The sequence below is a fragment of the Hyla sarda genome, chromosome 2, assembly GCF_029499605.1.
Source record: "Hyla sarda isolate aHylSar1 chromosome 2, aHylSar1.hap1, whole genome shotgun sequence".
Classification (NCBI taxonomy): Eukaryota; Metazoa; Chordata; class Amphibia; order Anura; family Hylidae; genus Hyla; species Hyla sarda.
The window spans coordinates 178,507,198-178,532,541 of record NC_079190.1 but is presented as its reverse complement, the minus strand read 5'-3'; the positions used below and the strand labels follow the sequence as shown (position 1 = coordinate 178,532,541).

The 25,344-nt window shown below is 42.3% G+C and overlaps 1 protein-coding gene across 5 annotated transcripts in view; it reads right to left on the bottom strand.

Moving 5' to 3' along the window:
- Positions 1-4,899: 4,899 nt before the first annotated feature.
- TFDP1 (transcription factor Dp-1) overlaps positions 4,900-25,344 on the bottom strand; it is a 99,668-nt gene continuing 79,223 nt past the window's right edge. For 4 of the 5 annotated variants that reach the window (XM_056555829.1, XM_056555828.1, XM_056555827.1 and 1 more), the window contains 4 exons: positions 18,165-18,316; positions 15,240-15,406; positions 7,251-7,332; positions 4,900-5,928 (listed from right to left, as the gene is read on the bottom strand). In XM_056555829.1, coding sequence (XP_056411804.1) covers positions 5,787-5,928; positions 7,251-7,332; positions 15,240-15,406; positions 18,165-18,316 — 543 coding nt within the window. In that variant the 3' untranslated portion in view covers positions 4,900-5,786. Of the gene's footprint in view, positions 5,929-7,250; positions 7,333-7,479; positions 7,678-15,239; positions 15,407-18,164; positions 18,317-25,344 lie in introns of all 5 variants that reach the window. The other variant, XR_008888577.1, reaches the window with a different exon arrangement.

Genomic DNA, 25,344 nt, shown 5'->3' with positions numbered 1-25,344 from the left:
ACCTGGTCTGTGCCTGCCTTGGCCTGAGGCTACGAGCTGAACTTTTCCCCAATAGTTCTGTAAGGTATATTTTACCTTAATGTTGTGTACTTTACTGGACATGAGAACACATATCTGTTCCTTATGTTTTGTTGTTCCTTTTTTTTTTTTTTTTTTTTACTTTCTTATTTCTCCAGTTATGGTGATCTAATACAATGTTGTGTATAGCTATGCCACCTGTGCGCACCGGTGGTGGACACCCTCGCTGGGAGGTGTGCCACACCTTATAGATGAATATTTTTTTGAATGTTAATACATAATTTTTCTACTACTATATAATGGTAATCAATGTAGCTAGTGTAAATGCTAATGGATTGAATAGCCCAATGAAACGCTCATGCTTGTGGAAAGATGCGATGTTACTTAAATGTGATATACTGGCAGTTCAAGAAACTCATAGAGAGAGATGCTAACAGGGTTAGACACTCCAATTTTCCTGTAATACTTCACTCACACTACCACGCTAAATCCAGAGGAGTACTACTAGCGTTTCGTAATACGATTGCTTATAATCCTATACAACAACTTATAGATCCACATGGAAGGTACATTATAGTGGTGTGTACAATTAATAATGCTCCTTTTACTTTAGTGGCACTTTATGCACCGAACAAAACTCAGTTGACTTTTTTTTAGTAGAGTTATGGCCAAGGTTAACAAGATGAAACAGGGAAGACTGATTTTGTGTGGGGATTTCAATATCACATCTGACCCGACAGTGGACACAACAGTATCCTATAGGAAGTCACCCACATCCTTAGCACCATCTCTGTGGAAATATGACCTATATGATGTGTGGCGAATACATAACCCCTCATCCCGGGACTATACATTCCACTCAGAGGTGCACAATATGTATTCTCACATAGATATGTTCATCACAGATAGAGAGGCACTGACATATGTGGCAGGGACTACTATTGACATGATAAAGTGGTCAGATCATGCCATGCCTCTTTATCAGAACAAATCAATTCATCTCCAACATATTTGTGGAGAAGTAGTGCATTTCTCTTATCACACAATGTACATGGGAAAAAATTAGAAAGGGACCTCAAGGAATTCTTTGAAGTAAATGCCATATCTGATATAGACCCAATAATGTTATGGTATGCACATAAGGCGTGTTTAAGGGGCTCCTTTATTCAGCAGGGCTCTATCTTTAAAAAACAAAAACAACTACGACTTGCTGAACTCTTGGAGGAGATACGACAGGTGGAGGTCCAGAACAAGGCTAACCCCTCTTTAGATTCGGCAGCAGAGCTGAAAACTCTCCGGCAGAACCTGAGGGGCCTTCTGTTTGACTCTTTTGAGAAGGCATTTCGGAAACTCAAAGCTTCGTATTATAGTCAAAATAACAAATCAGGAAAACTTTTGGCCTCTAGACTTAAAGCTAGACAGATGAGAAGCAAAATCCCCTACTTACATCATCCAGAAACTGATCATAAACTGTACTCCCCAAGAGATATAGCCAACGGATTTGAAACATATTACTCCCGCCTATATAATTTAAAGGAATCAATACCAACACCTGATTCCATAGAAGTAGACACTCAAAATTTTTTATCTAACCTAAACCTACCCTTGTTAACTGCAACCGATGTGCAAGCTCTTAATGCCCCATTTACAGAGGCGGAAATTATAGCAGTAATAAAGTCCTTACCTAGTGATAAAGCCCCAGGCCCGGACGGCTTTGCTGGTCACTATTATAAAAAATTTAGTACTATTTTGTCACCTTACCTACAGAAATTTTGCACAGCAGCAGTGGAAAGGGAAGGTTTTCCAGAGGAAAACACCCAGGCTCTCATTGTCACACTACCCAAACCCGGAAAATCCCCGGATAGACCTCAAAATTTTAGGCCCATCTCCCTGTTAAATCAGGATGTAAAAATGTATGCAAAGTTACTGGCAACACGCATAGACAAAATTCTACCATCCATTATACATGCTGACCAAACTGGCTTTGTACCAGGGAGGCAGACATACTATAATGTCAGAAGAACATTAGGGATAATGTATCACATATCTACACACAGATTGCCAGCCTTGGCCTTGGCATTAGACGCGGAAAAGGCGTTTGACCGCCTGAGATGGTCATTCGCCTTTGCAACCCTTCAGAAGATGGGCTTTACGGGCTCTATTTTAACAGCTATCAGGGCTTTATATGCTAATACTACAGCAAGGACCTATGTGAACGGGACCCTGTCGGATGGATTTGCACTTACTAATGGGACCAGGCAGGGCTGCCCACTCTCCCCGCTAATATTTATACTTTCAATGGAACCTTTGGCCCAGTCTATCAGACAGGACTCCCATATATCTGGAGTGACAATAGGGGGTCGGGAATATGTTATTTCATTATACACAGATGACGTATTTTTATCATTAACTAACCCGAACACTTCCCTCCCACAAATTATGTCCCGAATTGAAGAATTTGGACATTTGTCAGCGAAGACACAGGCACTACCCCTAAACCTGTCCCTGATGGATGTTTCTAAATATAAAGAATTGTATCCATTTGACTGGGTCTCGGAAGGCATAAAATACCTAGGCACTATATTGCATACTAATACCTCGGCCATATACAATCTTAATTATGTGGCTATGTTGGGAGATATGGAAAGGGAAATGAACAGATTAGCGACTTATGACATTTCTTGGATGGGAAAGATAGCTACATTTAAGATGCTACTCCTGCCTAAATACTTATATCTTTTCAGGTCTCTTCCTATTCCGGTACCTAACAGTTATTTTGTTAAAGCACAATCGATGCTGTCTAAGTTCTTGTGGGAAAACAAACAACCAAGAATAGCACGTTCATTACTGATCAAACAAACATGTGGGTGGCCTGGGTCTACCAGACATCCAAAAATACTATGTCTCAACATTAGTGAATATGCTAAAGGACTGGTGGCGGATGCCGAATGACACCCCATGGGTACAAATTGGACAAGCTATTGTACATCCATACACACTGAGAGACCTACTGTATACACCCTTTTGGGAGGGCTTGACCCCTATTACTCTGAGCCCTACAATTAAAACATCCTTAGAAGCATGGCGATGTATTCATAAGGGGACGCACAGCAATTAGACCACACGTACAAAGCAACTACCAGTGTCCTTTCTACTAGCTCAGCTGCCGCATGTTCATCTTAGGTCATGGATGGCTAAAGTAATAACTAGAGTATCAGATCTTTATGACTCCAACCAACTGGTGACATTTGCTACACTAAAAGATAAGTTCTCCTTGCCTCAAACAGACTTTTACGTATATCTACAGGTACACCATCTATTGCAGCAGCTGACACCTTCAGATATTTGCATTAATGAACTGATTTTTGTACACATTAGATCTAATAGGAGGGGATTGAAAATGCTATAGGATATTTCCACTCAATCGAGGCAATTAAAAAAATCCCACCCCTTGAAAAGCTGGGAGAGGGAGCTGGGGCTATCCTTCTCGGAGGAGGAATGGCTAGTAGCGTTCAAATCTATACACAAATATCTGCACTGTATATCCCACATAGAGTCAGCTGTGAAATCTTTGTTAAGATGGTATTATACGCCGGACAGATTGGCTGTTATATATCCTACTATCTCTGCCGGCTGTTGGAGGGGGTGCGGAGGCAAAGGAACTCTGCTACATATATTGTGGACATGTCCTCTGACACGGCCATACTGGAAAGATTGCCATGACTGACTTGAAAGTGTGTTATGCAGAGGAATCCCTTGGTCTCCCCAGTTTGCATTGTTATTCCTGGACATGTAAAGTTACGCTCTTTCTGGAGTAAGGAAGACATGTATTCTATGCATCACAGCGAAAAATTTATTACTCAGACATTGGAAATCCTCAATTATTCCAGTCAAGGCAGAGATACTTACCTCTATCAATTCCACTTGCTCCTATGAACGTATAATAGCACTGGGGAATGACACATATAGCAGATTTCAGAATTTGTGGGAGCCTTGGTTGAAATCTCCATTTTGCACGCTCTCAAACATTTAAAGAAGGGCGCATGGGGCACATCGCATAGCATACAGGACTGCACACCACGCATCATCATCTTACAGGATAACATCAAGGGCTAAATGTAGACACTTGTCCTTACGCTGGTGGATCCCATATAGAATATATGGAAATAGCAAACATGTATCCTATTATAAGTAGAAAAGAGAATTTCTTAGATCACTGTATTGTTTTGTTCCTTGTTTTCTCCTTCAGAAGTTATGCTGAATTACACAGTACTATAGTAATGTGGATATCTTGGTACCTCTGACTTTCTTTCCCAGCTGGGTATGCCCGGCGTATGTTATACTGTAAACTGTTAAAACTTTTAATAAAAACTATAGAACCAAAAATCGTGGTGTGAAGCCAGCCTTAAACAACTCATTTAAGAATGTATTCTTTTATCACAAGACCATGTTTAGAAACTATAAAAAAAAAAAAAAAAAAAAAAAAAGAAGATTATACACTTCTGTGAATATATAAACATATAATGGAAGTCCCATGTATAAAATCAAACATATGTATATGAACATGACAGGGCAAATTTAAATAGTAAGTACCTTACAAAAGCATAAAAAGTTCTATAAACATTCTTGCATAATAAAATACTGCTTCGAAAGGAATTAAAAAATAAACATTTCTAAGAAGTCTCTTGGGAATTAAATTGAAAAACAAGTCTTTAATGCCCATGCACTTTTTATTAATAAAACTAACAGTGCCAAGTTAAACAAATCATTTATAAGTCTCTGTATAGTTAATAAAATTACATAAGTGTATGTTCCAATAAAAAGAATATTGTATTTCAGCAGGCAGCTGACAGCATTTGTGCAGTTAACCATTTTGTGAAGTTTTATCCCAAACCACTACAGCTTGCCTTGAAATTCATCATATAAAATATGAACAGCTAAAAACGATTCACAAACCCGAAGGTGAAGGGAGGGAGGGAAAAACAACAAAAAAAAAAACAAACAAACTTAAAACTCTATAATTTTCAACATTAATAATAGTACACAATGCATGTTTGGGAAACAAATACAAAACATTTGCTTCAGAACACATTTAAATGATAATTATGTAAACTATATATAACAAATAATAAAATCAAAAGTTTACCTGGAAGAATTCAGGCAAATTATACTATAAGCAATATTTATATTTATATACTGTATATAGCAACCTTCAAGACATTTCACATAGCTGCACCAGCATTTCAGAGAAATCCTTGCCAGAAAGTGTTATTTTCCTCCAAAACATATAACAGAAAGCATAAAAAATGGCTATATTTCAAATTACGTGAACTTCATATGCAAATTGGAAAAGGTGTCTTTGGACGCTGCATGATTTCACAAAACCATACTTTATCCCTCATTATTGAAGTGTTCTAAATGAATTCCAATTAGAAAAATTTGTTCCATTTCTTTACACATAAGCAGAATGTTTTATTTTTATTCAAGGTGGACAATACATCAGTGACCAACTTATGCAAGGTTACGGGGCACAGGAAAAAATTATATTAAAACATTAATGATAAAAATAAACGTATCCAAACATCCACTGCACAAAAATGGAGATCGGAAAAAAATAAATATCACCGAGATTAGAAAAACTTTTGCTCTGTTACAATGAATTGCCTTAGCTTTTTTTTTTCTCAGCAGTGATGTTAAACAAGAGGAAAAGAAACACACAAAACAGAGTTCCTGTAGCTTTTTTTTCTTTTTACCCAATACACATTACATCAGTCGTCATCATCATTCTCATAGTCATCGTCATCATCATCTTCCTCCTCTCCAACATAAGAAACAGGTGTCTCCACTCTAGAGCTGCTGTACTGTGATCCATTGGAACTAGTCGCGAGCATCCCATCAGTGGTCAAGTCACTACAAAACAAAAACACCATATAAATTCTCTTCTGGGTGAGCAAAAACTCTAGAGATGAGCGAACTTACAGTAAATTAGATTTGTCACGAACTTCTCGGCTCGGCAGTTGATAACTTATCCTGCGTAAATTAGTTCAGCCTTCAGGTGCTCCGGTGGGCTGGAAAAGGTGGATACATTCCTAGGAAAGAGTCTCATAGGACTGTATCCACCTTTTCCAGCCCACCGGAGCACTGGAAAGCTGAACTAATTTATGCAGGAAAAGCCATCAACTGCCGAGACGAGAAGTTCGTGACGAATCGAATTTACTTTAAGTTCGCTAATCTCTACTCTAAACCTATGGACTAAAAACCATAATTATCTAACATTTGGAATGTTTAATGATGGATGGCACTTCATATATAATTCATAACTGCAGTGAACAATAAAGGCTTCACAGTGAGCAGTGCCTTTCTGAAGCTTTTCCTTTCAAAAGATGATTTTTTGGTGCAGATCTCTCCTTTTTTTTGTCATGTTATAGAGCCAGTAGCACATAAAAGACTGGTAATGGTCATTGTTGCAACAAGCCTGCTCACTCAGATTACACTTTCTCCTCCTCCCACTGCATGCACACAGTGGCCCATAACAACCAATGACAGCTCAGCTTTCATATAGTTCCAAATGCTGAACAAACTATAGCTGAGCTGTCATTGGATGCAAAGGGCAGATCTCTCCAGTATCTGTCTCAGATTGATAGATCTGAGCAAGTAAACAAGAAAGACTGCCTACTACAGTTAGTCATGATAATCCAGCATCATTAGCACAATTACATTGTGTCCTCTAAATTCACACAACTTGTGAGTCTGGCAAGTCCTGCACAGTCGTTTCTATGACTGCAGCAACTTCTGATTAATTTTGTACTAATTTAACATTAGAGAGTTCTTTACGATTAGTCAACAGATTAGTGAGGGTCTGCCACCTGCCACCCCTGCTGTGTAAAGATGCCATGGCGCACGTGTGCAGACGCTTCAGACAGCTGATCAGAGGGGGCGTCTGGTTTTGGAAACCCACCAATCTGATATTGAGGTATTATCCAGAGGATAGACAATAACAAAAAAAATAAACAGATATCCCCTAAGGTCAATATGTAACCTGCAGTTACAATTTTGTAACCTGCAGGTCTTCATATATGTTATCCCCAACATTATCTATATCAAGAATAAAATAGTGACAGTAAAGTGTATTAAGATTATTAATAAACAGGACAAATATGTAAATTATTTGCTTAAGACTAGCCAGCCACTACTCTTTCACAAGGAAGCATTTCAGTAAGCTTTTTTTTTACCTGGCAGAAAACCTTCGGCCATTTGACACAGAACCTGAAGTAGATGACACATACACACTGCTGATGGATCCCTGAGCCATTTCTAAAACATAGAAAAAATATATATCTAAAAATACAAAGTTAAGAAAATAAAACTTTAATTCTCATGTTCGTATAAGTTATATTGAACAAAATGTGGTAACTTTGTTTAGCTTGTGCAGTTACACATGTAGTGAATGGTTTAATTTACCTCAAGAGTTATTTCCATACGGAATACTTCCAAGCAACACAGCACAACTGTTACCTACTGCAGCCATTCCCTGTATGGAAGACATCTCACAGGAATATAGGCAACCAGTGTACTAGGACTACATAAAGCATATATCTGGTTCTGCCCATTAAAAGACTGACTTCGCTACTTCTGCTCCCCTATGCTTGTTACTTTTTTCTATAAAAAAAATGACAAAACACATTTAGTTGTCTGAGCATTTTTAAAATGATCTTCAAGGTAAACCAATCATTAAAATGTTATCTGTTATTCAGTTATGACCACAACTTTTTTAATATATATTTTATACTATTTAGCATGCCTGTGTGTGTAGGATTTATAAGTCTTTCAAGGGTGAATAATGTATTGCTGGCTATGGGGACTGGCAATGCCCACTTGGATAAGTTCCAAATAGAGATTTCGTAGTGTGCATGGATCCCAACTCGGGGTCTGATGAACAAAGAGGTCTGAATGTTGCATCCACAATATGAAAACAAAGCACTTCTTATGCTTGACTGAAAGTAGCTAAATATTGAAAACAATATTTTATGGAGACAGTCTGTGGGTGAAAATATTTTCTGCTTAATGGAAATATTTTCCATTGTCAAATGTTTCAGACAATCCTTCAGTGATGATTGTAAGATTCAATAAATGACCGATACCGCAAGAGAAAGATTTTGTGGTAAAGAACAGGAAGGAACAGTGAAATAAATTTAGTGATGTTTGTGTGCATTGGGAGTGTTTGGGCAGTAGCTGCCCACTCCCATAGACTTGTTTTGAGGGGGCGGGGCATGATGTCAAGAGAGGGCAGGATCAAGAAGTCCCAATACTCCGGCCCCTGTATCGGCTGTCATCAGGCACAGAGCGAAGTTCGCTCCATGTAGCACATGACACTGGGTGCTGCGGGAGAGATCGTGCGGCTTCCCAGCCGCATGTTCCCGCTATCAGACCTCTTATCCATTATCCTTTGGATAGGGGATAAGATGTCTAGGGGCTGAGTACGCCTTTAAGTTTGGAGCAGAAGTGTGGAAAAAAAAAGGAAAGAGAACATATGCGCTCTGATTGATCGAGAAGAGGTGTAGAACAGCATTGAGTAAAATCTGTGTGGCCCCTTCTCCTTGGGGTGATCTGCAGTCACACAAAATGCAGGAGGACTAAAGGCTTGTTTCTGAGCATATTTTGCTTGCAGCTGACTCTCATTGATTTCAACAGGATCCTGCTGTTAAGTTTACACGCCCAAAGTTCCATAGCAGAACTTCCAATGAGAAATTGGATTCCACGGAAGAATAAACTTAAATGTTCATTCTTTTGTCTCTTCTTGGCTCTGAATGATCACAGCAGCTCCCCTGTTGCCCTTTTCTCCTTGGTTTAAGTATGTCTGATATGCAGTGTTCACCTAATCCGTCTCTACATTAGGCTGTGTAACAAGTATGGCTTTAAAGAAATCGTTAGCCATTACACAGCCTGAGATATATATTGGATACTGCTAGCTTTATCACATATGCCCTTGGCTACAGATTTGCCAAGCTGCCTTGATTGGGCAGCCAACGATGCATGCCCAAACATATGGACATCTCTCTGATAAGCAGATTTTTATACTTACTGTAAAATCTGATTCTCGGTGGATCCATTAGGGGACACAGACCGTGGGGTATATGCTGCTGTCACTAAGAGGCTTGACACACACTATGGTAATAAGAAAGTCAGCCCCTCCCAGCAGGGTATATCCGCTTACAGGCACCTGAGCTAACCAGTTTTAGTCCCAAAGCAGTAGGAGAACACAGACCGGTCAGAAGACGGCCAAAAAACCTGTTCGAGGAAACCACAGAATAAAAATTTACTGAAAAAACCCTCGGACAGGTAACCAAAAAAATAAAAAATAAATAATCAGGAATCACCAGAAGAAAAGGATGGGTGCTGTGTCCCCCCCAATGGATCCTCAGAGAAAGATTTTACGTTAAGCATAAAAATCTTCTTTTCTCAAATCTGCTCCATTGGGGTACACAAACTGTGGGACGTACCAAAGCAGTCCCTAGGGTGGGCAAGGCTGGACCACCACCACCACCTTACGACACAGACTAGCATCAGCAGATGCAAAGGTAGGAACCTGGTAGAATTTTGTAAAAGTGTGCAAAGACGACCAGGTGGCCACATTACAAACTTGCGAGGCCGAAGCTTTTTTACGGAGAGCCCAGGAAGCCCCAACAGAGTGAGTGGAATGACAGAGACCCTGAAGGGTAGGGTCTTCCCCTTTCAGCAGTAAGCTTTTGAAATAGCAGACTGGATGAACCGAGAAATGGTGTCCTTCGAAGCAGGTAGTCCCTTACGACGACCCTCTGTGAGAATGAATGAGTCACTCTGCCGAAAAGAGGAAGTAACTGAGAGGTAGGTCCGAACAGCCTGAACCACATCCAGCTTGTGGAGCAAGCGTTCTCTAGGATGAGAAGGAGCCGGACAAAAAGGACGGGAGGACAATGTCCTCATTGAGATGAAAGGCAGAAACAACCTTAGGTAAAAAGGATGGCACCGGACAAAACAACTTTGTCCTGGTGGATGATCAGGTAGGCAGAATGGCAGGAGAGAGCCGCCAGCTCCAAAACCCTCCTGATGGAAGTGACTGCAATAAGGAAGGTCACTTTCCAGGAAAGGAGACGAAGGGGAATGAGAGGTTCAAAAGGGTGCCCTGTAGAGCACCAAGAACCAAGTTCAGATCCCAAGGAGGAGTGGGAGATCTGTAAGGCAGAGCCGCGTGAGCTACCCCCTGGAGGAACTTTCGGATATGAGGATCAGATGCCAGAGGACTTTAAAAAAGAATGAAAAAAGAGACAGAACTTGTCCTTTAAGAGAACTAAGGGCCAAATGTTGTTCCAACCCCGACTGTAAAAAGGAAAGAAGTTGTGGGAGAGAAAACGTGACTGGAGAAAAGGAGTGAGATTCACTCAAACCAAAATAAGACCGCCAAGTACGGTAGTAAATCTTCGCAGAAGAGGGCTTGCGTGCCCTGATCATAGTGCAAACAACTTTGGCAGAGAGTCCTCTGGCTCTTAAAACAGCGGTCTCAACCGCCATGCCATCAAATGCAGTGACTATAAATTGGGGTGGCAAAGAGGACCCTGAGAAAGAAGGTCCGGACTGAGAGGGAGGCGCAGTGGAACGTCATCCACTAAACGAACCACATCCGCGTACCAAGAGAATGGGGGGGGAGGGGAGCCTTCTGCTTTGAGTTTCCTCAGTACTCTGCGAAGAAGGGGAAGAGGAGGGAAGAGATAAGGGAGGACAAAGTTGGAACAGGGAACCACCAAGGCGTCCATGGCTAGGGCCAGGAGATCCTGGGACTTCACCACAAAGCGAGGAACTTTCAGGTTGTGGCGAGACGCAAACAGGTCTACATCCAGAGTGCCCCAGAGGTTGCAGATGATTGCGAATACCTCTGGATGAAGGGGCCACTCGCCAGGGTCGGCCGAGGATCGATTGAGAAAGTCTGCTTCCCAATTGTCTACTCCTGGTATGTGAATCGCCGAGATGGACGGAAACCTGAGTTCTGCTCAAAGAAGAATCTTTGAGACCACGGCCATCGCCGCAGAGCTGCGTGTCTCCCTAGCGATTGATATGCCACCGCCGTGGCGTTGTCCGACTGGACACGAACAGGAAGGCCCAAAAGAAAGCAAGAGCTGACAAAGATAGATTGCCCTCAATTCCAAGATGTTGATGGGGAGAAGGGCTTCTCGTGAGGACCAGAGGCCCTGGACTGCCTGTTCCCTGAAAACTCCTCCCCAACCGCTGAGACTGGCTTCTGTCGCCCCGAGCTTCCAGTAAAGTGGCCGAAAGAACCGCCCCAAACAAAGAAGAGGGGTTTGAAGCCACCAGAGAAGGGACTGGCGAGACTTTGGTGGAAGAATGATCCTGCCCCAGTGGAGACCTGTCCCAACAGGACAGGAGAGACAGTTGGAGAGGACGATAATGGAACTGAGCAAAAGGAACGGCTTCCATGGCTGCCACCATCCAGCCCAGGACCTCCATGCAGAATCGAATGAAGACTGGAACAGGGTTCAGGAGAGTCCGAACTCCAGTCAGAAGAGTCAGCCGTTTTTAAGGCGGAAGCCGAATCCGGGTGGATGGCGCGTCAAATTGGAGACCCAGGAAGACCAGAGACTGGGTGGGAGTCAGATTAGACTTGTCCCGATTGATCAACCAACCGAACTGGGACAAGGTTTTAAAGGGCGAGACTGAGAATCTCCTGATTCTGGGCCCTGGTGGGAGCCCTGACCAGATCACCGATATCCCCGGTGATCGCAAGAGGGCGATCACTGCCACCAGAACCTTGGTGAAGACCCTGGGAGCAGTGGCTAGACCAAAGGGAAGAGCCACAAAACTGAAAATGACCTTCTGGAACCGCAAAATGAAGATATTGCTGATGTGTTGGAAAAATGGGGATGTGAAGGTAGGCATCTCGGTTGTCCACCGAGGAAAGAAACTCCCCTTAATCTATGGATGCCACTACAGAACGGAGAGACTCCATCCAGAAATGGTGGCGAAGAAGATGTTGGTTGAGGCGCTTCAGATCAAAGATCGGGCGAACAGAACCCCCTTTTTTGGGGACCACGAACAGGTTTCCTTTGGAAAGGAAGCAAACTTGATCCGGTAGCCGTTGGAAACGACATCTTGGACCCAGAAGGCCTGCACCTGAGCAGTCCAGACGTCCCGGAAGAGTAAAAGGTGCCCTCCCATCCGACAAAAATCTGCGGGTGGGGGCGTCCCTTCAGACGGAGGTAGGTTTACGGGTGCCTTCTTTGGCCGTGAAACGGCCAGAACGTTTATCCGACTTCCAGGAGGGGCGGGCCTTGAAGAAAGGAGTCCTCTTGTCCTGTGAGGACGCCTGTTTGGAACCTTTAATTGGAGGCATACATACGAAAGGACCGAAAGGAGGTCGACTTTCAACGGAAGCTAGTGGTGTGAGATTTATTCTGAGGCAATAAGGAACTCTTGCCTCCCGTCGCCTCTGGTGTAAATGCCTGGATGAGATTATCTCAAACAGTCTAGAACCCGTAAAAGGAAGTTCTGTAAGAGACTTCTTAGAAGCGGCATCAGCGTCCCATGCCTTGAGCCACATGGAACGATGAAGAGCTACTAGATTACCTGTGGCGAAGGCCGTACAATGGGCAGACTGCATGGAAGCAGAGCACAAATAGTCTCCAGCATTAGAGAGCTGGAGGGCCAAGTCTGCCAGGTCCGCAGCAGGAAACCCAGATAGAATGCCTTGTCGAAGTTGAGGAGCTCAGATTGAAAGGGCCTTTGACACTCAGGCAGAAGCAAAGGCCAGAAGAAAGGAAGATCCTGAATTTTGCCAGATTTTCAACTCGTTTGTCAGCCGGGTCTTTGAAGGAAGCCGTGTCTGCCAGGGGCAGAGTAGTTGCCTTTGACAGCTGGGAGACAGGTGGATCCACAGTTGGTGGAGATGCCCATTTTGCAACGAGGTCTAGTGCTGGGCAGTATGACCAAAAATGCATATCACAGTATTTTTGTAAGTTATGGCGGTTCCACAGTATTTAACGGTATCTCTGCATCCGAAGTTCCTGGGTCCTGTAGGTGAAAGGTGTCACGGACAGCCGAGACCAAGATGTCCACCATGCCGGCCGTATCAGTTTGGTCCTCTGAGTCAGAACCTGAAGCCTCATCTTCCAGGTCCCAAGGAGAGAGGGAGCGGGTGGAGGTAACCTTGGATGAAGGCACAGCTGACCTGGTAGGCAGATCTGGAGACCGAGAGCTGCGAACAGGAGAATGGCCCCTGGAAGGGGGGCGCTGACTGAGAGTAGGAGCAGAGGGGCGATATCTGTGAGGAGAGTGCCGGTGCCTGCTAGCGGACTCTGGTGATGAATCGGAGGACTGACCCCCTATGACGCTTGCGAGATTGCCTAAAATGTGGAGAGGGTGAGCAATAGAGATGAGCAAACTTACAGTAAATTCGATTCGTCACAAACTTCTCAGCTCGGCAGTTGATGAAATATCCTGCGTAAATGAGTTCAGCCTTCTGGTGCTCCGGTGGGCTGGAAAAGGTGGATACGTTCCTAGGAAAGAGTCTCCTAGGACTGTATCCACCTTTTCCAGCCCACCGGAGCACCTGAAAGCTGAACTAATTTATGTAGGAAAAGTCATCAACTGCCGAGCCGAGAAGTTTGTGACGAATCGAATTTACTGTAAGTTCGCTCATCTCTAGTGAGCGAGTCTCCCTAGTGAAAATGCTCCCGGCAGTAAGAAAAGAAGAAAAAAAAAAAAAAAAAAAAAAAGAAAAAAAAAAAAAACAGTCCACACCATAGAACCACCCCCTCCTCCAATGTTAGGATAGTCGAGCAGGCAGTATTCAAGGAGAATAAAGGAGTGGGCTCCAATTAGGGTGGACTCCAGAGGTGCAGAATCTGGAAAACCTGCAAGAAAAAAGGGGGAGAATACTCACCTTGTCCGTAGAAACTTAGCTAATGAAGTCTTCAGTCAGCATTTAGTCACCTGCAACATGCCGGGCTGAGACAGCGAGACGAGCAGGGAGCTAGGGGGACGCGGACCAATGAGGTACAACCCCAGGCGCTGACCGTTGGCGAGAAGGGGTTGACAGTACATGACTGTCTGTGCCCCTTCTTTGCAAATGGGGAAACCGTGAACACCGGGTTCCTGAGACCCCACCTAAAAAGAATAAAAGGGAGAGAAATTCTAACTAAACTTCCCTAACTAAGAAAATAAGAAGAAGGTCTGGAGAATGCTCTACAGACACTGAGCTAAAACTGATTAGCTCAGATGCCTGTAGGCGGGTATACCCTGCTGGGAGGGGACGACTTTCTTATTACCATAGTGTCAAGCCTCCTAGTGACAGCAGCATATACCCCACGGTCTGTGTCCCCCAATGGAGCAGATTGAAAAAAACTGATTTAAGGTTTCCCCACACACTTCTTTTAAACCGATAACCTTAAGCACACAGCTATGCAATCCCCATAGACTAAAGGGGTTGTCTAGGGACATTAATTATAAAAAATAATATAAAATTATCAATATATTTATCTATATATCTCTATCTATATGTATCTATTTCTCGGTGTGGTGTAAAATTAGTCCCCTACCCTGGTCTAAAGTTATCCAATACCCCACTTGTAAAAGCACTTTTCTGCTTCAGAGAGGAGTTGTCTCAGCAGGACCAGACCACCCCTTTACATAAAGTAGTATCCTGCTTGAGGTCATTGGGATTCTTATCAAAATTGATACAGCTAGGCAACTACATTTGGCTGCCAGCTTCTTATAACTGTAAATGCTGTGTGATAAATTTGGTTCTATCATCATCTTTATAAGGCTGGGTTAAGAATGCGATTTAACTATACGGGAACTAGATGCAGCTTGGGGGAGCGAAAACCGGGCGCTCCCGTATCCCAGCCGGACGCTGGCCTGTATCGAATTCATTTTAATGAGCCGACAGGAGTCAAACGGTGACGCTGGTCGGCTAATTTTTGCCTCATTGCCAGGTTTTGTAACCGGACCTAAAACCGCGGCATTTAGGTCCGGTCAGAAAAACGGATACGGGGAAAAAATTAGCCGACCGGAGTCACAGTTTGACTCCGGTCGGCTCAATGAAATAAGTTAGATACAGACCGGATCTGGCTGGGATATGGGAGCTCCCGGTTTTTGCTCCCCCCAACCGTATCAGGTTCCCGTATAGTTAAATCGTAGTGTGAACCCAGCCTTACATATAGAAGGCTACTTACCAGTAACGTAAGGTTCTAGGGCCTTTGGTACGAAGCTCCTTGCAGTTTTCAGATCTTCTGCAGAACAGCTACCAGATTCCAACCCACATGCCATTCCCATTCTCTTTAGTACTTCTATATCATCGTGTATTTCAAATGTGTTGTCAAAATTAAAAAGATATTCAAATCTGAGAAGAAAAAAAAAATTCAAGACCTATATAGAAGATGCAGCCTAATGGCACATATAGTTTAAGTCAGGCTCCTCAGGATAAAGAATAAAACTGCAAAAAATGTATCACGACTTGAAGTTTTTGCAGATCAATCTAGTAGTGTGGTGGGCATTTCAGCAATAAGGAATAAGGTCCAGTGCATGAAAAGATGCAGAAAGTGTGAAGAAACACTCTTCATTCTTCTTTAAGCCAGTCGTGCAGGCATACAGCTTACAACATGTTTTTCTTGAGAGCTTCTGTTCATGCAGCCACACCTCAGACTAACAGCTACTACATTGTGTATGCACAATGAGAACCAGGGTCACTGTGACATATGAAACTATGCATTAAATTTTAAGCAACTGGTCTACCCAATTTATCCCCCAAAAAATATTTGATCCCAATCAGTTCCACAAGCTACATGAATGTATGTAAGACTGTAGGGGAGACTTTATGGTTGTTTAAAGTGTGCCTAAAGATTAGAGGATAACGGAATCTGCAATCCAGGTTTTGGAGACACCAAAAGCAGTGTATATAGACAAGAATAGCATGGTTTATAAGGGGGGGGGGGGGCTAACTATTTTCTAATCTGAAATAACCCCTTTAATATACTTCTGTTATACATACTAGATTTCAGAAACAAAAAGGTATCAGTAACATAAATGACTACTTATTCTAGGTCTGGATGTGTTTTGTGCTGTGTATATGGAAGACTAAAATGTAATCTCTGTATTTTTCCCAGAAACCAGATTACAAATGAATAAGTAAAAGTTCTTTCACACTGTCTAAAGGGTAGAGAGACAAAGCAATAAAATCATGGCATATTACTGGCATTTTGTTTCTTTTGTTTTGTTTTTCTTTTATGTTTTTTCACCACTCAAGGCACTTCCAAAAAAAAAAAAAGAGAGAGGCCTTGCCACATCTATTACAATTCATTTTACCATAAAACAAACAATGAAAACAAAAATGATTTTTGGGATGAAATTAAAGAAAAAACTGTGGACATAGTGGACTTTTACAGTAAAACAGACATGTTCTCTTTCATCTATGGGTCAGTACAATTTCAATGGCATGCAATTTGTAATGCTGCTGTAGGCAACCACCAGCATACCATGGGGGAGATTTATCAAAACCTGCCCAGATGAAAAGTTGCAGAGTTGCCCATAGCAACCACATGGTTTTTTTCACAAGTGAAAGAAGCGATCTGATTGGTTGCTATGGGCAGGGCAACTCGTCAACCTTTTCTCTGGGCAGGTTTTGATATATCTCCCCCCATGGTATGCTGGTTGTTGGCTACAGCAGCGTTACAAATTGCATGTGAGTGAAATGCTCTGCACCATGTGTCTGCTCTATTTCCTGGACTTCCTGCTCTGATGTGTCTCTTGCTGCAGTTTCTACTCTGGACACTAGGGGCCATGCACAAGCACTGGCTAAGTTTTGGGCTAGGTTCACATGCTTGCTAAAATGTATAGTGTAGTGAATGGGTTTCCGTTCACAAATTCCCACTTCGGGATTTGTAAACAGAAAATCTGTGTGAAAATTTCCACCTGAAGAACGGCGTTGCTCATTTTTCAGGCGGAAATACTCACGGAACACATTGCAGTCTATTGGAGACTGCAGTGTCCGTGCGGTCCTAGCGCCAACTGATTCAGTCAGCGCTGGTCGCACTCGGAATCTCCGGGCGGAAATTTTCTGCCCGGAGATTCTGTAGTCTGAACCTAGCCTTATAGTTTGGTTAGGGTCACACGTCTGAATGTCCGCAAAGGGAATCTCAGTGAGGACATTCTGGAGAGTGCAAGCATCAGCATAATCTGCCAGTGCTAGGACTGCACAGGAATGCGCCATCTCATAGACGGCTATGCATTCCGTGCAGTCTCCACAAAAAGAATGTTGGACGTGTTGATTATTTGTGCGGACACGGAAATTCCACCATGTGCAGAGAGCAGCAAAATCCCGTTGAATTCAACAGGACTCTGCTGCAGTGTAATCTCCGTGCCAGATTCCAATGCAGAAATTCTTCTGTGTGAACATTGCCTCAGCAGCACTCCTTAGTAGTTGCCCCTTCAATCCCCGCAAGGCACTCCATATATAATAAACCACACCTGTTGCCTGAGGTCTCAGCAAGTTTGGTCACCCTGTACTACTTAGGTCCCTGTAGCCTGACCTGAAGTCTGTCTGCTCAGCCTGTCTATCTACTGATCCTTGCCTGTACACTGGACTTTTCCTTTTGACTCATTCCCTTGAACCTGGTCTGTCTCCTGTGTCATGAGTTTAGACTGTCTACCACAATTCCCTTCTGAGTTGTCACAGTACCTGTTCTGTTAATCACCTCTGCTGAGTCTGACAGAGCGAGCCCCATTCTGCCTGCTGCTTGTGGCACAGTGGGTCCACACACGTAGGGAATTACACAATTTATTATTATCTCCTACTGTTACGTAAACAGCCTGACATTATTTGTGCTACTCCCATTAGGACAGTGTTAAAACACACACTATAACAGTTCAAACATTTGCGTACCAGGTGATGTCAGATATACATTTTGACTTCTGTTCACATTTTTTTATTTGAAAGATGTGAAAAAGGAGATTTGAATTTCTATTAGAGGAGGTACCTCTTTATATATACATTTTTTTTATTTTACTTTTTAAGTTCCTCTAGGAAACTTTTCTAAGCAATTAGATTGCTAATAACGATCAAATCTATGCTATAGCGGGCTAATGATGTAATTGTCACTTACTTGTCATTAGAAATGCTACAATCAATCACAGTCTTCTTGCTGGTATTCACTATGATGAAAGGTAAATGTATGACTGAATTGGCAGGTGGAGATCTATTTGCTTGCTGTTCTGTCTGCCGATTTCTTTGAACTAGGTTTTTAAAGGCAATTTGCTGAAACCCAAAGAGATGTGTATTCACCAAATGCTCAATCACAATATCTCAGTTCAGATAAAAGAAAAATGAATTCTTCTTGAATGACAATTTCACAATATTGAGTGTAAAAATTTAAAAATACATAACAGTCAAGTAACTTTGTAATACATTTGCTTTACTAATATTGCAGTAGTAGGTATAAGATTATTTTCTGGCTATTCAGACAGAAAGGACGGTGGATAAGCAGATCCCAAAACATGATCATTACAGATCATCCTTAGAAAGTAAATCTTCTTTGACAGCCGTATGATTAAAGGGTTCATCCCAAGACTGAAAGATATGTCCTAGCCATAGAAATGTCTGGAAATCCAAACATTGTAGAAATCAGCACTCAATGTTTAAAAGGTCAGAGAATTAATAGAGTGGAGGCCAAACATAGGTCCCAGAGGTCAGACCCCCATTGATAAGATAGTTATCACTATACTGTGCAAAGGGGATAACTTTCAATCTTGGGATAACCACTTAAATGGGCAATGTTAGATACAAACACTTTTGATATGTTGTAAAGCATGCAAAACCAATAGGTTTTTCAATTGCTTTCATTAGAAAATTTTCAGTATTTCATACAGAAAAATCCAGTCAAACAACTGCCCCCTCTGCCTGCTTGGACACATACCAGTCATGCTGTGTCCATGCATCATCACCTATGTCATGGACACACTTCCTTTATTGACAGCTGTGAGCACAGGGGTAACAGCTGGAGGAAAATTCCTCCCACTGTCATCTTGTGTCCCGCTACTGTCAGTGAGGATAAGCTGGGACTTGTAGTTTTGCTAATGCTAGGAGAGATGTGGGCAGATAGCATACTGAGGGAGGGGGGCGGAGACCTGCAGTGAGGCCACTCCCCCTCCCTTTGAGAGGAATTCAGACTAGTGAGGTAAATTAAAATTGTAAAAAAATAAATAAAAGGTGCTAGACACAAAAATTTGATGTACATGTTCAGGATTAGGTACTGAGTGATCTATTTAAAAATAAAAATTATTATTGGATCTGACGGGTACACGGTTTGATCAAAAAGTGCACTAAGAGCCTCCATTTTTTGACCAAGTGTGCTGCTGCAATCTTTTTTTGTATATATACACACACACACATATTATATATATATATATATATATATATATATATATATATATATATATATATATATATACATATACACACACACATACACACACACTTATACATTAGTTATACACACACACGGTGCATATACATACACACACACATACCCATGTAAGTACACAGTGCAAATAGAAACAGCACATCCAATAAAAAGTTAAGAGTGTGGTAGGGTGCATGCATATCCGGAACCGCGGTCCTCCAGTTCCCCCGTCCAAATAAAGCAAAGAGGTGCAGCACACCACGGACTTGCAATCAGTGAAGGGTTTATTCTGCGATGTATCAAAGACAACTTTTCGGTGATCTCACTTGAGAAAGGTGGCGTGAGGACAACGAAACATCATGGAATAAACCGTTCACTCTGCATCCAATTGCTGTGTGTGTGTGTGTATATCTCTCTCTGTCTATCTATATCTATACACACACACAAACATATACTAGCTGAGTACCCAGCGCTGCCCACTTTTTCCTACCTTTTCCTTGTGGGGGAGCAACAAAAGGAGGAAGCTTTTGTCCTCATATCCCTACCACAAATCCCCCCTGTCCATCCTCATATCCTGTCCTTATATCTCAACCTCCTATCTCATCCCATGTCCCGCCTCCATATCCCACCCTCATGGGTGTGGCTTAAAGGGTGGGCGCATCTTTGCAAGATGGGGCATGGAATGTGTGAAGGGTGTGGCTTGCCAGCTGGACTGACGCATTCACCAGGAGACGCAGAGCGGAGCTTGTGGAGTAAGGTACCAGAAGTCCCATTTACTTGCACGGGACTTGAAACAAAAACCCCATCCTTCTCATATGGGGGTAGGCTAATTTAACTATTAGATATTTTTATTTGACATATAAGTAACATGTGATCAAGTATTCCTGAAATATCTCCAGCTGTATGGAAGTTATGCTTATATCTCCCATAAATTTGCATTGGACAAAATACCCGACCCTCGCAAATGAGGATAGGTTAGGATCAAAATTAGCCATCCTATATTTTTAGTGGACATATAAGTAACATGTGACCGAGTATAATCAAAATATCTCCAGCTGTTTGGAAGTTATGCAGTAACATATTTCCCATAGACTTGTATGGGACTTTAAATAAAAACCCAGACTCTCGCAAATGGGGTGGGTAAGGGTTACATTACCTATCCTATATGTTTGTTGTTGACATAAGTAACACGTGTGCCAAGTTTTATGTTAATATCTTTAGCCTTTGAAAGCGATGCTGGAACACACACACACTAAGTTTTATTTGCACTGCTCAAAAAAATAAAGGGAACACTAAGATAACACATCCTAGATCTGAATGAATGAACTAATCGTATGAAATACTTTTGACTTTACATAGCTAAATGTGATAACAAAAATCACACAAAAATTATCAATGGAAATATAATTTATCAACCCATGGAGGTCTGGATATGGAGTCCCACTAAAAATCAAAGATGACCTCCCTACAACGCCTGGGCATGCTCCTGATGAGGTGGTGGATGGTCTCATGAGGGATGTCCTCCCAGTCCTGGACTAAAGCATCCGCCAACTCCTGGACAGTCTGAGGTGCAATGTGGCATTGGTGGATGGAGAGAGACATGATGTGCCAGATGTGCTCAATCAGATTCAGATCTGGGGAACGGGCGGGCCAGTCCATAGCATCAATGACTTCTTGCAGGAACTGTTGACACACTCCAGCCACATGAGGTCTAGCATTGTCTTCCATTAGGAGGAACCCAGGGCCAACCACACCAGCATATGGTCGGGCCCTCATACCACCCTCATGAAGTCTGTTTCTGACCGTTTGAATGGACACAAGCACATTTGTGGCCTGCTGGAGGTCATTTTGCAGGTCTCTGGAAGTGTTCCTCCTTGCACAAAGACGGAGGTAGCGGTCCTGCTGCTGGGTTGTTTCCCTCCTACGACCTCCTCCATTTCTCCTGATGTACTGGCCTGTCTCCTGCTAGCGCCTCCATGCTATGGACACTACGCTGACCGACACAGCAAACCTTCTTGCCACAGCCCGCATTGATGTGACATCCTGGATGGGCTGCACTACCTGAGCCACTTGTGTGGGTTGTAGACTCTGTCTCATGCTACCGCTAGAGTGAAAGTACCGCCAGCATTCAAAAGTGACCAAAACATCAGCCAGGAAGCATAGGAACTCAGAAGTGGTCTGCGGTCACCACCTGCAGAACCACTCCTTTATTTGGGGGGGGGGGGGGGGCCTTTCTAATTGCCTATAATTTCCACCTGTTGTCTGTTCCATTTGCACAACAGCATGTGAAATTGATTGTCAATCAGCGTTGCTTCCTGAGTGGACAGTGTGATTTCACAGAAGTGTGATTGACTTGGAGTTACATTGTGTTGTTTAAGTGTTCCTTTTTTTCTTTTTTTTTTTGAGCAGTGTATATAGATTTATATATGCAGAAATTACTAACTCCATGCTACAACTCCATAATTTCACTTCTTATTCCCCAACAATGTAACGGCAAAGGGAAATCTGCCAATTTCCGTTTACATTTGCATTCTCCAATGCAGATGTAAACAGAGCCTTATGGCTACAGGAAGCAGAAAATGTTTGGTGTGCAAGAAGCCTTGGCACCTGCTCATGGTACACAGAAGCAGCTTCTTGGTTTTAGAGTTTCCTCATGTCTTAAAAAGGAAGACACTTGTGGGCTATTCTGTTCCGCACACAGTATTTAAGCGGGAAAAAAAGTGTATCAATTTTTTAGTCACTAAAGTTGTAGCACCCTTCTCTATTTCATGTAAACACCTTTCTGTGTAGGCACCAGTCCCATTTACATGGCTGTCTGGAAATGCTGGGAGTTGTTTTGCAACAGCTGGAGGCTCCGTTTTGGAAACACTGCCGAACGATAGGTTTTTCATTTTTATTGGGGACGACAGTGTAAGGGGGTATATGTAGTGTTTTACCCTTTATTTTGTGTTTTTAGGGTACATTCACACGGGCGGGGGTTTACGGTGAGTTTCCCACTAGGAGTTTTCCGCATCTCAAACTAGAAGCAGGAAACTCACTGCAAACCCACCCATGTGAATGTACCCTGTACATTCATATTGGGGGGGGGGGGGGGTGCAAACCTCCAGCTGTTACAAAACTACAACTCCCAGCACGCACTGACAGACTGCTGGGAGTTGTGTTTTTGCAACAGCTGGAGGCACACTGTTTGGAAAACCTTCAGTTAGGTTCTGTTACCTAACTCCGTATTTTCCAACCAGTGTACCTCCAGCTGTTGCAAAACTACAACTCCCAGCATGTACTGATCGCCGAAGGGCATGCTGGGAGGTGTAGTTATGCAACAATTGGAGGAACGCAACTACAACTCCCTGCATGACGTGACAGCCGTTTGCTGTTCGTGCATGCTAGGAGTTGTAGTTTGGCAAGATTTAAAGGGCCACGATTTAGAAACCACCACACAGTGATCTCCAAACTGTGGCCCTCCAGATGTTGCAAAACTACAAATCCCAGCATGCCCAAACAGCAATCTGTTGTGTGGGCATGCTAGGAGTTGTAGTTTTGAAAGATCTGCGCGATTTGCGCCGATCACCGGCATTGGAGGGTATATCCAAGGGGTTTGCATGGGGTGCCTGCTGAATTACTTCAGCAGGCATCCCGGTCCCATGACCACCCGGCTAGCAGTGGAGTCCCACTTGGTCCTTAAGTACCAGGGCATCAGGGTGTACCTGTATGCTCTTGGTCCCTATGTGGTTAATAAAATAAGATCACACCCATCTGACTGATTCCCTCAATTACACAAATCATAAACTCATAACTCAGAAATAGAATAGAAGAAAAAAAAAAGTTGTCACCCCAAGCTATTTAAAGATAAAGAAATACCATTTTTGGGGGTTGTATAGGGCTGTTTATTTAATCAATAGCATTTAGATCTCACCTAAATGCCTACAAATAGATGTCCCAACTTTTGCAATACTGTATTTATGTTCAGGATATATGGTCAAAACCCAAAGGCACCAACAGAGAGCAACATGTTGATCATCCAGTGGTTTGGGACCACTGCCTTAAACAATACATATTCCAAATTTTCTTGGGGCACTTACCTATAAAACGATCTCTTCTTTTGAAGATACTAAACCCCTTAAGGACCAAGCCCATTTTGACCTTAACCCCTTAACGACAATTCAAGTAAATGTAAGTCATGGTGCCGTGGTATTTAACGCACCAAGACATACATTTACGCTCTGCCATGACCAAGAGCACCGGACCAGTGCTCACGTCATGCGTGGCAGGTACCGGCTGCTATCAGCAGCCAGGGACCCGCCGGTAATAGCAGACATCTGCAATCACGGCATCTGCGGCAGTGCAGTAATTTAAATGGATGATCGGATCGCCAGCAGCGTGGGGGATTCCATCACCCATAATTGGCGGAGGGAGGTCCCCATCCCTGCCTCCATCAGTCTACAGGGGTCTTCTGCTCTGGTCTGAGAGAGCAGACCAGAGCAGAAGATGACCGATAACACTTATCAGTGCTATACTCTGCATAGCACTGAACAGTAATAGCAATCTAATGATTTCTATAAATAGTCCTGTATGGGGACTATTGAAGTGTAAAAAAAAAAAAAAAAGTTTAATAAATCCCCCCTCCCCCAATAAAAATTTAAATCATCCGTTTTTCCTATTTTACCGCCACAAAAGTGTAAAAAACTAATAAACATATTTGGTATCACCGCGTGGCTAAAAGTCTGAACTATCAAAATATATTGTTAATTACCCTGTCCAGAGAACGGCGTAGACGTAAAAAAAAGTTAATAAAAAAATAAATAAAGGACAAAATTGATGTTTTTGTCACATTTAATTCCAAAAAAAAAAAAAATAATTATTAAAAAAGTAAAACCTAAGCAAATGTGGTACCGATAACTACAGATCACGGCGCAAAAAAAATGAATCCTCATATACGGAAAAATGGGAAACTTATAGGTGGTCAAAATAGAGCAGTTTCAAACATACTAATTTTGTTAAAATCGTTTGAGATTTTTTGTAAAGTGGTACAATAGAAAAGCATATCATGGGTATCATTTTAATCGAATTAACCCACAGAAGAAAACATGTAATTTCTACGATAAAGTGTATACACATACAGCAAAACAGGCGTATAATGATCAATATAACAAATCTTTATTGACATAAATGCATACAAACATTTAAAAGACATAAAAAATACATAATGAAACAGAAAAGAGGGAAAGTACAAATGTCCAATGTAATGGGCATATACAACCAGGGAACAACCAAAGGAAAAGGAGGATAGAGGAGGTCTAGTTAACGTGCAGCAGCAACATCATTGCCAATGTGCAAAGTAAATGCATAAGTAAACATTAAACTATAAGGTGCATGGAGAGAGTAAATACCTTAATAAAGTGCCCTGTGCTGAATAGTGCAGTGAATAGGGACATGGAAGCTGGCTGGCATTAAACAAAAACATAGATATAAATAACTTGCCTTGTGTATAACAGTGACCTCCTGCACCCGACATTTCGTCACCAGACTTCTTCTAGGGTGTCAAAAGTACCATAAAGTGTACAGATCGAAAACAAAACCTTCCAAAATTTGCTAAATTGCTATTTTATTTTCAAATTTTCCCACATAAATATTTTTTGTTGCGCCGTACATTTTATGGTAAAATAAGTGATGTCATTACAAAGTAAAATTGGTGATGCAAAAACAAGTCCTCATATGGGTCTATGCATGGAAATATAAAAGTTATGACTTTTAGTAGGCGAGGAGGGAAAAAAACGAAAATGCTACAATAAAATGGGCCTGGTCCTTAAGGGGGTTATGGACCAGACAAATTTTATTTTAGCGTTTTCGTTTTTTTACTCCTCGCCTTCTTAAAATCATAACTCAT